The sequence below is a fragment of the Orcinus orca genome, chromosome 7 (genome assembly GCF_937001465.1).
Source record: "Orcinus orca chromosome 7, mOrcOrc1.1, whole genome shotgun sequence".
Lineage (NCBI taxonomy): Eukaryota > Metazoa > Chordata > Mammalia > Artiodactyla > Delphinidae > Orcinus > Orcinus orca.
The window spans coordinates 57619746-57635757 of NC_064565.1; the positions used below are offsets into that span (position 1 = coordinate 57619746).

General features: G+C 40.0%; 1 protein-coding gene across 3 annotated transcripts in view; it reads right to left on the minus strand.

Moving 5' to 3' along the window:
- Window positions 1-2035: 2035 nt before the first annotated feature.
- The window catches only part of ABCB11 (ATP binding cassette subfamily B member 11), a 95594-nt gene continuing 81617 nt past the window's right edge, over window positions 2036-16012 (minus strand). Inside the window, exons 19-23 of one of the 3 annotated variants that reach the window (XM_033423510.2) lie at window positions 13303-13459; window positions 11957-12154; window positions 7409-7615; window positions 5943-6089; window positions 2036-4873 (exon numbers count right to left, since the gene is read on the minus strand). In XM_033423510.2, coding sequence (XP_033279401.1) covers window positions 4673-4873; window positions 5943-6089; window positions 7409-7615; window positions 11957-12154; window positions 13303-13459 — 910 coding nt within the window. In that variant the 3' untranslated portion in view covers window positions 2036-4672. The remainder of the gene's footprint in view (window positions 4874-5942; window positions 6090-7408; window positions 7616-11956; window positions 12155-13302; window positions 13460-16012) is intronic. The other 2 variants (XM_033423508.2, XM_004267269.4) reach the window with 2 other exon arrangements.

A 16012-nucleotide genomic window follows, 5' to 3' on the forward strand; every position in this document is an offset into this window, starting at 1 on the left:
CTCAATGTTTTTGGAATACTTCTGGATATAAAAGTCATACTTTGAGGTCATTTGTGCACACATCAATACTTCAACATTGCTCTATTGTCTTTATACTTATGTTTCAACATTTTTTATTAATAAAAATCTAAGTGCATCTACCGAGTGTGTTAATCCATAATCAACAACAAAAACTACAACGATGACAAACTACTTCAGTAGCTTATACAAGTGAGAGGTGTTTTTCTCTTGTGTAACAGGTTGGCTGGAGGTGGGCAGTCCAGGCTGCAACAGCTGCCTAAGGATGTCCAGGAATCAGGCTCTGTCTCTCTTCCTGCTCTGCCATCCATAGTGTGTGGCTTCTATCCAAATGGCCACAGCATAGCTGCCGTGCATCCAGGAAAGAAGAGAGGGGAATGCAAATGGGCTTTCTTAACCCAGGCTTTGTTCCAGAAGGGAAAGCCTCCATAGAGACTTGTGTCAATATTTCATTGACCAGAACAGTCACATGGCTTACCCTAGCTGCAAAGGAGTCTGGGAAGGTAAATATTTTACTTTCCAACCTCTGAGACAGAGGCCCCTCTATCTCAAGGGGTAAGCAAGGGAAGGGGTGTAGGATTGGGTGTCAACCTACAACTTCTTACGTATATAACAATGAATGCAACTTACAGCTGCCTTCCTCCTCTGCAACCTACTAAATGGTTTCACAATAACACACAAAAATTATGAAGGCAAGATGCTTTCTAAATTATGAAATGGTTTGTGAATGTTACTATGGGGTATATTTAACTGATTAATTGAATTTTCAAACTCTAAGGTTTTTTTTTGTTTGTTTTTGTTTTTTGCAGTACGCGGGCCTCTCACCATTGTGGCCTCTCCCTTTGCGGAGCACAGGCTCCAAACACGCAGGCTCAGCGGCCATGGCTCACGGGCCTAGCCGCTCCGCGGCATGTGGGATCCTCCCGGACCCGGGCACGAACCCATGTTCCCTGCATCGGCAGGCGGACTCTCAACCACTGTGCCACCAGGAAAGCCCTCTAAGGTATCTTATGAAAACATTGCTCGGCTCTTACTTTGATTCCATACTTGATATACCAGGAATATATACTCTCAACCAGTAAGATAGCACAATTTTCTTTCTTTTCTGTAGTCATTCTTAACTGTAGACACTAGCTCTGGGTCACCTTCAGTGAACAGCTCCCTTTCTATCTCCAGCTATTCTGTTCTTCTCACATCTATCTCTTTGTATCTGAGAGTAGGAGCTGTACCTGAATTACAGGAAGGAAGGAACTGCCAACTCACTGACTGGCTATATATTCTTCTTCCTTTTTCTACTGCACAGTTTGTCTTAGGACTGATTTATTGGGTTGAGTAGTTGCATCCAGACAGCTACATGCCAATCACGCGTACCCTGGTTACTCATTATGAGCCTTAGGATACCATACAACTCACTAATGAGCACATTATAATGCTGGCCAGTGCTAATGAGATGATAATCATGTGCATTGCTTTATTTACAGTCTATCCATTTAAATTAATTTGACATTTAATTGAATACAGTGTGAAAGAAATTGGAATTGTGTTTCAAATTTCGTTTAAGTTAATTTCACCTGACGTCTCTTATAGGCAGGTGAGATTATTCACTTGATCTGGAAATTTTCAGCAAACACAAATGGACATAATGCTTATTTTATAATGGCACACACGCATATGTAAATTCATCTCAAAATGTGTTTGGAAACAGCAACCAGATTTGCAATTTTTTATCTGCACTAATATCCTTATGTGCTCTGACTGCAGAGAGATTCTGCATGCATAAGAGATATTAATAGATCCAACTCTTAGTTGGAAACATGAGGCAGGATCCTAAAACAACATGAATAGAATATTCTGATATTATCTTAGGATAGGAAACTTACATTTAATTCATGAATAAATATGTGGCAAACTATACCTAATTATGATCCTATGTATTTTCCTCTTTCAGGACATAGCATCAAAAAATTAAAGGATCTACCTTTTTAAGTGAGTGTATGATTGCCAAAAAATTGCATGCATGACTGCACTACTAAATTCAAAGTCTTTTTATTGAAACAATTTCCTAACAGCACATGTAGAATAGACTTAGAGTAACTGTATGAAAAGGTGTTTCTATACAAAAGGATCTGGAGGCCAACTCTTCTATTTTTTTCTCAAACAGTAGCATTTCTGGTTTATGGGTATCTGCTTTCATGCAGTTTTGAGACACTTACATGACAGAATTTCTTTAGGCCTCTCTCATTCTTGAGAATAGTTTGCTAGGTATACAATTCCAGGATGGAGATAATTTTTCCCTCAGAATTCTGAAGGCAAATCTTTATGTCTTCTGACTTTTAGTGTCATTGTCAAGAGATCCTATGTCATTATGTTTCTTTATTATATGTCTCTTAGAAAATTTTAGTATCTTCTCCTTTCCCCCAGTTTTCCAAAATTGCATAATAGTGTGCCCAGGTAGAATCTTTGTTTATTTATTTTATTTGACACTTGGTGAACTCTTTAAAGTTGGAAATTCACATCCTTCAATTATAGGACATTTTCTTGGACTATTTAATCATTTTTCCCCTCAGTTTTCTCTACACTGTCTTTCTGGAACTGCTGTTAGCTAATTATTGCATCTCCTGAATTGTTCCTCTAAATTTTATTTTCTAACTCTTCATCTCTTTCTGTCCTACCTTCAGGGAAATTTCCCCAACTTCATCTTCCAATCCTTCTATTTTTTTCTTCTGTAAACTTTTATTAACTGGGGTAACAGGGAGAGTTTGATCACAGCAGAACCCATCCTGAAAGCATTAGAAATTACAGAAAGACAAGATAAGTGTCAGACACAACAGATTAGGCAAGTCCCTCCATCACCTGAGAAACAATATAAAACTGTAGAAACCAAATCTTTGTGAGTGATACAGGATACGGAACAAAAATGAAGACATTGGAACTCCTGGTGTTGCAAAATAAACTTGCAACTTCATTTCTATATTTTTGAAGTTGTAATTCAATGTTTTTCCCAAATCATTTCAAGCCTTCTCCAGTCAACATTTTCCCTCTCATCAATAACTTCCAAGGACCTTATTTAAAAAATAACTCTTTCTTTAAAATTTTTATTTATTTAATTTATTTATTTTTGACTGCGTTGGGTCTTCGTTTCTGGCTGTGGGCTTTCTCTAGTTGCAGCGAGCGGGGGCCACTCTTTGTTGCAGTGCGCGGGCTTCAGTAGTTGTGGCACATGTAGGCTTTAGTAGTTGTGGCACATGGGCTCAGTAGTTGTGGCTCGTGGGCTCTAGAGCACAGGCTGAATAGTTGTGGCTCATGGGCTTAGCTGCTCCGTGGCATGTGGGATCTTCCCGGACCAGGGCTTGAACCCGTGTCCCCTGCATTGGCAGGCAGATTCTTAACCACTGCGCCACCAGGGAAACCCCTAAAAAATAACTCTTAATCATCCATTTTTCTCACCCCATACATTCTATTCCAGGAAACTGGCAGCCTCCCAGCACAGAGCTTATGTTCCTCCTCTTTGAAATGCAAACTTAAACAGATTTTGGTCTTCTTTCTTCAATATTACAAGATGAGCACATGCTTACTGCAAAGCTTAATTCCTTCTCATGGCATTTTTATTCTGCAACTTACTTGACACTGCCATTTGTCATAACTTAACTAGAATGCTGTCCTCCACCCTCTCCCTCCCTGACTTTGCAACCATCAATGCTCCTGACCTAACTAGTTAACCTGTTAAACCACCTGTGTGGTTATTTACCAGGAAACACTGGACCAGAAACAAATAATATACCTCAATATACAATAGCTCAGGCTTAATTTGTAGGCAGAATTTCACTTGTTGGCCATAGGAAGAAAACACTTATACAAGGTAAAATTCACTATTTTCATTTCAGGCTGGGATTTGAAGAAACAAAGGACAGCAACCAATGTGGAGGGGGACAAGGCTTGGGATAGAGCCCCCTGCTCCAGGGACACCGGCAGAATCTAGTCCAGTAAATGGGGACTTCACCACCCACATACTACACCTTGAATCTATAAATCAACATCCCTGACTGGTAAGCTCCTGCTAATACTTGCCTTTTTCTGCCCCTTTCAGCCTGACGGCATCCAGAGTATCAAAGTCCTCCTTTCCCCATCTTCATCCTTAGACATAAAAGAATCTGCTTTCACATGCAAGAAAACTTCAGTCAAAAAATACAGTCTTCAGTCCTTCTGTTCTTCTCCATATGATCTTGGCCCAGCTCAGTAAACATTTGTCGAGCGCCTATTCTCGACCAGGCTTTGTGTACACTGAGGGTTCAAAAAAGCAAAGGATGGTTCTCTGTCCCTGAGAAATTCAAAGTCTGACTTCCTCCAAGTCTTGCTAATACCCACGTAGTAACTGGGACTGGCTCCTGCATGGAGAAAGCACTGGGTGATGGCTGAGCAGCTGCTTGACACTGGATTCTCACTGCCACTGACCCTAGTTTCTTTCATTTTCTATATACAGACACTTAAAACTAAATTACTATTGAAAGTCATTAGAAATTAGCTCGGATGCCAATGTATGACCACGTCTGTAAAAGTAAAATATCACTATTTCTGCTTAAAGAAAAACAAACAAAAAACCCCACAGCACTTCTGTAATTGGTCCACCAACTGTGCATGAAGTTCTCAAGTCAGGTCAACTGATGGGGGCTCCTGTGGTGACTAGTTTGTAGTAGGCTCCTTTCTGGGCCATCAGTTCTTCATGGGTCCCCTTTTCAATTACTATCCCCTGTGACATGACAGCAATGATATCCGAGTTCCGGATGGTGGACAAACGATGGGCAATGACAATGCAGGTCCGACCTTCTCTGGCTTTGTCCAAGGCGACCTGCACCGTCTGCAAAGGGAAGATGGAAAGTTGATGCAAAGACGCATACTTGTTCCCTGGCCCACCATCACGAGAGTTCTGTTTCATACCACCTGATTAACATCTCTATATTCAGGGGTTAAACCCAAAGGTTTGACAGGAGAGAGAGGATTAAATAAATATTTGCTGAATGCAATGCATCAGTGACTTAAATTGCAGTCTACAAGCTGAAAAATTTCAGTGAAGCCAGAATGAACCAAACTACAAGATCACAAAGTAATTTTACAATACTTGAGGGTCTAGTTTGCTAAAATGAAACCAAGGAAACAATGTAAGGTAACAGTTAAATGGTCACTCCTGGGCTTCCCTGGTGGCGCAGTGGTTGAGAGTCCGCCTGCCGATGCAGGGAACACGGGTTTGTGCCCTGGTCCGGGAAGATCCCACATGCCGCGGAGCGGCTGGGCCCGTGAGCCATGGCCGCTGAGCCTGCGCGTCCGGAGCCTGTGCTCCGCAACGGGAGAGGCCACAGCAGTGAGAGGCCCATGTACCGCAGGAAAAAAAAAAAAAAAGGTCACTCCTGATACTGTTCCTCATTGAGGACATTTTAGCTCTCTCCAAAACAGAATCCTGACTTTTAAGGAGTTAATTCTAAATGGTAAATTTCATAATTGTGTTTCGCCCAATTACATTTCCTTTCATGCAAACTGCACATCAGATACCGCCTCTAACTTTGTGTTGTATGCTTCCCACCTGCTCTGCCATGGAACTTTAGAACTATCAAATATGAAATACCTATCAGATGGCCTGGATTATTTTATTTTATTTAAGAAAGCTCATTATTTGCCCATGAAAAAAGTGTCACCTAGCCTAAACAATCTTAAAAACAATTCTTATTTTAAAGTGAAAAAAATTTTTTTATTTGAAGCAATCCTATTTTAAATCACTTTCTCTAGACTATTGTCTTTGGGCGCTACAAAGGAGTGGCAATTTCTACTATTAATGAATCAGAAAATTAACAATACTGCCATTTTATAAGGACAAATATTACAGCAAAAAACTCATTTATAATGATCTAAGACTTTAGAAAGTCAGTACCTACCTTTTCACTTTCTGTGTCCAAGGCAGAAGTAGCTTCATCTAGTAGCAAGATTTTAGGATCTCGTATGATGGCCCGAGCAATAGCAATGCGTTGTTTCTCCCCTCGAGAGAGTTGAGACCCCTGGGACCCAACATTAGTTTCATATTTCTGGAAAAAATATGGTAAGTTTGAGAACCAGAAATAGCCATTGTTCCTGTGCTATAGGGAGCCCACATCAATGACCCCTCTGAGGATTTAAACAATTTGTTTTTTTTGAAATTGGGAATAATTTGTATAAAGGATGTCAAATCCATTTAGGCATATTAAAAAAATATGGCGTTTTATGACCTTTCATGTTGGGAAACACGGGGACTTTGTATCCCTTTCTCTGCATTTCTTTTAGGTTTGTATTTTTGATCTCTTTCTCCTTGCGTATGAGATCCTCCCTGATTTAAGATTCCCTGATTTCCCAACTCCTGTCTGGAAGATCTTTCCAAGACAGAATGATCCTAGGCATATAAGGGCCTTCAAGAGATCTCCTGGTCCATTCCCTTGTTGAGGTAGCCTCATTCTGGAACACAAGCCTAACTTTCAATCTTCACTCTTGCTGCATACCAGCTCTGTGATCGTGAACAAATTATTTAAATTTCTGTGAGCTTCATAACTAGTTAACATATTTGTTGTTTTAGATGAAATTATGAAGGAAAATCCCTACCTGACACCTACGTAAAAAACAGTTACATTCACAGAGTATTTACTATGCATCAGGTACTGTACTAACTATTCTAGCCAGCTTATCATTTAATGTTTACAGAAATCATTTTCTCCCGATTACTATTTTTCAGTTTCCATGGCTTAATTTTCTTAGTGATCAACCACCAAGAAAGACCCTTGGTGGATGGAAAAAAGCAGAGTCAATATCACACTACATTCAAACTTGGCTCTGGGAAAGTGAGGAACTCCAAGGCAGATGCAACTTACCCACCACGCACAGGAGTTGCTGCCAAGTAATGAAATGATCATGATGATAATAGTAACAGCAGCAGCTTTCTTTCTGAGGCTATTATGTGTGCTCTCTCATTCTGTTATTTTTTGCATTTTGTAGACGACTGAGTCTCAGAAAAGTAATTGTTACAGAAGTAACTTTACACTAGAAAGTGGCCAAGCTTGGATTCAAATCAATGTCTGTTCCAAATCTCAGGATGTTTTTCCGTTATGCTAAGCTGATGCTCAATGTGGTACTGCTTCACTTACAACAAGTAATAGAGCATCCTTTGCGTTGGATAACATACTACTTTCCAAAACTAAAGATTATGTTGATGAAGGACATTCATTTTGCGTAAAAGACTGAGACGATCTCAGGGCACTGGGAAATAAGTTGTGTTGCCTTTGACCTTCTCCGTGAGCCACAGTCATAATACTTTTTAGTCATTCTACCTCTCTTCCTCCCTGTCTGCCATAGGGAATGACTCTGACTTGCTACCCACCTCTGGAAGGGACATGACAAAGTCATGCAGCTGAGCCTGCTTTGCGGCTTCTATGACTTTTTCCGTGGGGATTTCTTTGGTGTTGTCTCCATACTTGATATTGTCCACTATGCTACAGGCAAACAACACTGGTTCCTGGGAAACGATTCCAATCTTCGAGCGGAGAAACTGGACGTTTACATTTTTGCTGTCATGCCCATCTATCATCTGCCAAACAGAGGTGACAACCAGGGCACTGAGTTTTAGAATTCCAGCAGTGAGGAAAGTTTGTATCCTAGAGTTATTGTTATGCAAGATATTTGCTTTGCTTAACAGACAACAATCTAAGGATTCTTGGAAATAAGTTATGTTGCCTTTGACCTCTGGAGGTGGTGTCTGCCAGAAGTGGTGTCAAAGTTGTGATCAGACATGGTTGTTTGTTTCCCAAATTCTAGTTCTACGGGTAGTATTATACAAACAGGAAAGGCACTCCAGACAGTATCTAGTTAAAAAAAAAAAACAACTTCCCCTTGTCCTTTGGTGCAGCACATCCTCTCCAAGTACACAAAATTGCTCAATTTTGAGACTCCATGGGTTATGAAATGGGGTTTCCTATGTAAAGCTGTTGGACAATGTAAGAATCAAACCTGTTTCCTTGATTTCACTGATACTAACCTCTGAAAAATTGAGATAACAGACCCCAGTAAGAAAGGAGTACATTTATTCACGTAGTCAACCAACAAACATATATTGAATTACCTGCCACAAAGGCACCATGCTAGACAGTCTTTTGTATGCTATATAAAGAAAAAATAATTTGTAGTGAGGTGGATGGACCTAGAGTCTGTCATACAGAGTGAAGTAAGTCAGAAAGAGAAAAACTAATACCGTATGCTAACACATATATATGGAATCTAAAAAAAAAAAAAAAAAGTGGTTCTGAAGAACCTAGGGGCAGGACAGGAATAAAGACGCAGATGTAGAGAATGGACTTGAGGACACGGGGAGTGGGAAGGGTAAGCTGGGATGAAGTGAGAGAGTGGCATGAACTTATATACACTACGAAATGTGAAATAGATAGCTAGTGGGAAGCAGCCACATAGCACAGGGAGATCAGCTCGGTGCTTTGTGACCACCTAGAGGGGTGGGATAGGGAGGGTGGGAGGGAGACGCAAGAGGGAGGAGATATGGGGATATATGTATACATATAGCTGATTGACTTTGTTATGAAGCAGAAACTAACACACCATTGTAAAGCAATTATACTCCAATAAAAATGTTAAAACAATAATAAAGAAAGAAAGAAAAAAATCTCTGTTTTTTAGGAACTCATGATCTATCTAGGCAGTTAATTACAGGAACTCATATGTCTACCATTTGAGCTCTTTCACTTAAAAGGCTTAGAATAGTAAAGGTACAGTATGTCTCACATACTATAATACTGTAAAGTATTTGGCCCCATGATTTCAGAAAAAGATTATATTAAATGGTGTAAATATATGATGTTTTAGATAATTTTTTCACAGTGTAAAAAACAAACACTACTAGAAAAAATATAAGGCATTCTTCAACAATTAGCCCTCGCTCATCTTCCTCTATGCGTTTTCCATAGTACTTATAGACTGCAAAGCACAATTTAACAATTAAATACTGGAGCTGTTTGCTAATTGTTGTCTATATGCTAGTATTGTAAGCTCCTAGAAGACATAAGACATGCTTCATGCTCCTTAGAATTTCTCACAGGGCCTAATGCAGTGCTGGGCACATCACAGGTACCCAATTAAATGTTGAAAACGTTGAATGTTTGCGTTTGTTAGTTTCCTTAAAAGCAAAGAGGATTTTTAAAAATTGCATTAACGGTGGTATTTTTCCTACTGAAAAATGTTTGTAGAAACATTTTACGATGATGTAACAAAATATATTGTGTCTATGAAATGCAAGGAATCGTACTGATTTCTTCATGGGCATTGCTTTCTACCTGTGACCAGAACATTCACTGAGTACATTCAGAGAAATATACTTAATATACATGTTAATGTTGAAGAAGTCAAACATGAAGGATTCAGGTCCCTGCATGTCATGTAGTTCACAGTCTACCTGGGTGATAGACATGAAAGATCAGACATTTGGGGAAACTAGATCCTCTCCTTTGTAGAGATCAGACTCCCAGTGCAACGTACTTTCTAGATTCATCAATCACCAAATACTTTCAAAGAAATTAAAATCTCTTTACCTAAAATTAATAAAAGTGATTATAAACTACAGATAATCAACTCTTACTCCTTATTTTCATAACTTCCTGGATTTTACCACTATCTGTTTGCTTGCTTTCTTGTTTTGCTTTATGCAAGGGAAACTTTAGTTGCCTCTTTCAAGTTTCTTTCAGCATTTCTCATCATGTTATCTATCCTCATTGCAATGAAGATTATACTATTCAGGGATATCAGAAAGTCCTTTTTCAAAAAAGAAGGATTAAATAATCAATCAGACCCACACCTCTGCATCATTTCTTAGAAAACTACTTGCAGGTGCACTCCAACAAAATGAGACAGAAAACCGAAGAAAGAGGAAGATACGGGAACTAGGAAATAATGGATCTACTGCAAAAGATACTGCAGGAAACTCATAGGCTGACAGTTGTTCAGCAGGTGTAGGATGTAATTAGTCCAGGCAGTGGCAGAAATAAGGGAAAGAAGCAGGTTCCTCTGAATAGGTATCAGGAGAGAGACATTGGAAGAAACTAAAGATTTTATAAAGGCAGAGAATGCAAGAAAAAAGAAAGTCTTTCAGAAAAACAATCAAGAAAGAAAAATGTAATGCTAATGTACCTCACTACTTAACTATGAGATGAACAATATTTACTTAGCCATAATAAAAGTTGTTAATAGATTTTCAACTTTTAGAATCAACCTAGAGTAAAAGCGTGAAAGATAATAAATGTTATAAACAAAAGGTAAGCATTTTATATATATATTTTAAATGTGGTACATACAGACAATGGAATATTACTCAGCCATAAGAAGGAATGAAACTGGGTCATTTGTAGAGATGTGGATGGACCTAGAGTCTGTCATACAGAGTAAAGTAAGGCAGAAAGAGAGAAACAAATGTCGTATATCAACGCATATACGTAGAATCTAGAAAAATAGTTAACCTATTTGTAGGGCAGGAATAGAGACATAGATGTAGAGAACAGACACATGTGGACACAGTGGGGGAAGGGGAGGGTGGGACAAATTGGGAGATTAGGTTTGACATAAATACACTACCATGTGTAAAAGGGATAGCTAGTGGGAACCTGCTGTATAGCACAGGGAGCTCAGCTTGGTGCTCTGTGACGACCCAGATGGGGGGTTGGGGTGGGGGAGGGGGAGGGAGGGAGGTCTGAGAGGGAGGGAATATATGTATACATACAGCTGATTCACTTCATTGTACAGCAGAAACTAACACAACATTGTAAAGCAATTATACTCCAATTAAAGAAAAAAAAGATAATATAAAAGTATAGTTATTAGGACTTGAGAGGTAAAAAGAAGGAGGAAGAGGTGAAAATAGAGGTAGAATTGCTAATATTCTCATCTTAGAAAATGAGAATTCAAGAGATGTTATCTATAGGTGATCGAAAAGAAACAGAATTGTATTGATTAAATTTACAAATAAAAGAACTTTTAAAAGTAATGTAACCATATTGGGAGGAGGTGGGTAAAGGGAGGGGGAGAAGTGAGGGTAAGCTAAATTTCCATCTCTTGAGAATAAATCAACAGAGGGTCTAAATTCGTTAAATCGTGAAACAGCAGCATAAGCATATTATTTAGGGACTCTGAGGTAATCATTGGGAGATCTAAAAACATAAAGTGGTTAAAGATAGTTGCCTTTGAGCAGGAAAATGGAGAATGGGGGGTGGAAAGGGTGGAATAAGGGGTTGGTTTTGTTTTGGTTTTTTTAACAAATCTTTCTTATTTTACTTTGTGCTCCTTTGCATATATTATTTGGAAAAAATAGAAAGGAAAAAGAAAAGAAGAGAAAAGAGGAAGAAATTCTGTGGAAAATAAGCAACAAAGCAAACCACCAATTTTTCAAACATCCTAACCAAAGATTTATGGAATATGACTACCAATGTGAGGTCCTTATATTATTTAGACTTTAGCTTCTTGAACCAGGATTGTCTCGGATTTTTCATACTAAATTCCCTTTCTTACTCATTTATCATTGTGTTTCTTATCACCCCCACTTTTTCCATTCCCAGTCATTAGTTTCCTGATTAGTCTGCACTTTCTGCCCCATTTACAGGTAAGTGAATGCTTCTGTTAAGTACACTCATCTCCAGCTTTGCAGTTTTCTTTGCCTAACTGGGCAGCAGACCATCTGGAACTGGGAAGACTATAATGTTAGAAATTGTGAGGTAGAATCAGGTCAACCAGCAAATGACTGGAACTGGAAAATACTGTCCAAGGCAAGCGCTTTGGAATGAGTCTGGCAAGACACAACCTTGAAGATGACTTTTAGGGGTTGGAGATACTCTGCAGAAAGCCAAATTCTCAAATGCATTGAGAATTTTGCATTGCTTACCACCTTCCCTTGGTCAGGATCATAGAAACGTTCCAACAGCTGAATACTGGTGCTTTTACCACATCCACTGCTTCCAACAAATGCCAGGGTTTGCCCTGGACCAACAGACACTGAGAGACCATTCAGAACTTGTATATCAGGTCGGGAAGGATACGTAAATTTACAGTCAACAAAGTCAATCTGCCCCTGGAAGTTGTCCTGTGGACGGGAAGATTAGAATTATATATGCTCTACTAGAATCTAGACTATTGAAAATGCACATAAGCCTGAGTTTTAAATCCTTGCTTAAGATACCTTCAACACCAAGCTGCTGAAGTGCAAAGTACAAAGACAGCAACTTAATGAAATGGCATTCTAGTCCCTATTCCAGCAGATGTAGAATAAAAGGAGGCTTGAGCATTGAATTTAAAGATATTTGATCTCTTATTCCCATTCTAACCTAAGGGGATTTCCTTGTCACCCATTCTTTGACATTCTGCATGGAAGAAAATAGAGGATATGATTACATCACAGAAGCCAGTAACTGTGCAAATTCCTACAGCTCTGTTCCCCCAGAGATTTAAAATAATAGCATTACACTTGAAATGACTTACACAGAAAGTTACTTGAGCCCTGAATTGCAAAGGTGAAATACCTTGAGTTGTACTCTCTGACGTGTAAACTCTAGAAATGGATAGACATTTAATAAACCACACAGAGACTTACCTTTTATTGAGCTGAAGGAGAAATAGGGCATTTGACCAATTTTAAAAGATTTCTGAATTTAGTTGACTTTACTGGGGTTTAGGGGTTTTTGGCTCTCTTGCACATACTGGGATATTAAAAATTAGGCAGGGAAGATTAAAAAACACCTGTAGGGACTATCAATTAGAAAAAGTGATATTTCATTGAGATCAAAATAATTTTCTGGGAGTCCACATGAACTCATGTGGAACACAGATAAACATGAATTAAATCAGTATTATCGGACAGGAGAAACTGGTTTTTCTACATTCCGTACCAGGATATCAGTAGAAATCCTGGTGGTTGGGTAGGTCTCAAAAGACACGTAGCTTCATTCATTCCGGAACTGTGTTTTATAGTACCTGTGTACTATAAAACAAGTATTCACTGGATATCATTGCCTTATTCAAGTTCCAGCTTTATGAAGAACTTTTAATGCTAAGGTACTTCATTCCTTTACGTTTGTAAATCTACTGTCTGTCCATTCCGAGGGCATATGAGTTCACCCACACACTTCAGAATTTAGAAGATCAGTGGTCTTGAATAACCAGCCCCAATGGCTGCTCTGCACACACACAGAAGCACAAGCCTCCCCCACTACCCTCTTACCCCTCTATACTTACCCATCTTTCACCCGCACTACTATACACCTTGATTGTGGGTTGTCGGTCCAGCAGTTGGAAAAAGCGTGCGGCTGAGATTTTAGCTTTGGCATAACTTGGGGTATAAGAGAAGGCTCTCCCAAGAGCTGTCGCACTCAGTACAACTGAAGAGATCACCCTGTAGTTGGACAGACACCCAGGTAGAAAGGGCGCGGTGTGGTTGGTGTCACGGCCTAAGAGGCAGGAGTTTGGGGGTCTAGCCCTGGAAAGGACCGAGCAGCCTTGAGCAGGTCTCTTTAGACTTGTCTGGGAATGGGAGATTGGAGAGATTAGCCTTTTTCAAATTGTGTTCTAGAAGAAAGGGTGAGGGGAGGATTGAACAAAGGGGGCTCAGATCTCCAAACCCTGCTTCAACTACAACAGCATTTTAAAAAAAATTTGTTTAAGGAAAAAAGACTTCTTAGGAAAAAAAAAAAAAAAAGAGGGAGGTTGAAAGATCACTGGATTGGGTTGCATTTTTACAATGTTAACATTCTATGAATCTATGATTAATGTGTAAAAGACAATTATTGGCGATATAAGCACCAATTCTGTACCAAGCAAGCATGTAATTCATGCTTCAGACAACATGATGCAATTGCCTGTATCCTTCTACTTGTCCCAGCCTCAATGTGTGCATAATTAACGAGCAAATAAGTGAATAAATAAATGAATGATAAACGTGATAAGAGATAGCCCTTTTGCTCTATAGACCATGCTGCGAGGGGCGCCCCCCGAAGTTGTCCACCTGCACTGCAATGCACCATGGGGCCTGCCTCAGTGTGGGTGGGGTGGTGTGGGGTGTCTCTGTGTGTTTTACTGCTCAGTTCATAAGCAGAAATTGTTTTAGGCCAGACTGGCAAAGCCAGACATCTCTAGGAGCCCAGTCCAAAACTTAAAGCTATGACAAGCACCTGGAATAAAATAGGAAATGATGGAAGGTCATCTTTCATTTTTTAAAGAGAAGCCAGAAATTGGGAGCTTTCTGCAGTGTCCCAATTTTTACACGTTGGCAAATAATTCTTACATAAGTCTTACATAAACTAAACAAGTCAAGAGTTTGTGATTTCTGATTTGGGGTTAGTAGCTCTACATATGCAAAAATTTAGAAAGGAGACTTTCCTGGTTGAGGTGGGCATAGTGGGGCAGGAGAAAAAAATTTCTTCTATATTTCTAGAAGAAGATAGAGGGCGAGCAGACAGAACTCATGGCTGGAGAAGAGATTTCTTTCAGGGCTGATTTTCCTAATGCCCTCCAAGGCTTTCTCAGACCGTCTCCCCCGCATTTTTCAAGGTTCCCTGCCCCATCACGCCACACCCATATGCATGTGCACCCAGTCCCTTGCTACCTTGACACACTTAGGTGTCTGGAAATGTGAGAAACTGGACTCAAAGCTAAACTTATTAGAAGAGCAGACTCCAGCTATAAACAAAAGAACAAAATTCCCCTGACTAGTCTTTGCTGTCTCTACCTAGGAAGAGTCAGCTAGACATGTGCCTTCTTTACAAGAAGTAGAGCTCAAATAAGGTAGTTCTAGGAACCATCTTATTCAAGCACTTCAGATTTTCTCAGCATTAACCAGTATGGTAGATTGTGAAAATGCTTAATTTGTCCTATTACTCTGTACACACCCTTTTGCAATACGATTTTTTTATTCCTCTGCGATATTGTGACTTATGATAAGAAAACTATATTGGTCTTTTGTCAGTTCCTGGCACAGACTCCTAAACCCTTGGAATTTCCCAAGTTTTGAGAGGACCGAGGTGTCTTTTGTTAATGAAGTGACTTTGGTAAAAACTCTAGATAACCTAAGGATGGGGCCTGGTTGCCTGGAGAGCCAACCATGCGATTAGAGGGGTGGAACTTCAGTCCCTTCCCCAACCTCAGGGGAGGGGAGAGGCTGGAGATTGAGTTCAATCGACAATGGTCAATGATTTAATTAGTCAGGTCTACGTGATGGAGTCTCCATAAAAACCCAAAAGACAGGATGCAGAGAGCTTCTGGGCTGGTGAGCACGTGGAGATTTGAGGGGAGTGGCATTCTTGGGGAGGGTATGAAAACTCCAAGCCCTTCCCACATACCACACTCTATGCATCTCTTCCATCTGGCTGTTCCTGAGTTGTATCCTTTTGTAATAAACTGGTAATCTAGTAAGTACATGTTCCTCTGAGTTCTGTGAGCCGCTCTAGCATATTAATCAAAGCTGAGGATGAGGTCATGGGAACCTTGGGTCTACAGCTTGTTGGTCAGAAGCACAGGTGATGACCTGGACTTGCTTTGGTGTGGAGGGTTGGGGGAGGGGCAGTCTTGTAGGACTGAGCCCTTAACCTGTGGGAGGACCCAACGCTATCTCCAGGTAAATAGTGTCAGGATAAATTGAACTGTAGGACAGCCATCAGGTGTCAGTGCCATGTGATAGCCATGTGAGAGAGTAAAGGAGAAACACTTATGGGATCCTCTCATCAAAAGATGGGGTCCGTTCCTCTTTTCTCTGAATCTGGACTTGGTCGTATGACTTTCTTTGGCCAAAGAAGATATTAGAAAATGTGATGCATGCAGAGTTGGCAAGTGCTTGCATGTTGGGTCTTGCAATCTTCTGTTGCACTTGGAACTCCGAGAGCACAATGTGAAGAAAACAAGCTCAGCTGCTAAGAGGCCATGTGGAGAAAGAAGGGCACTCAGAAGCCTGACT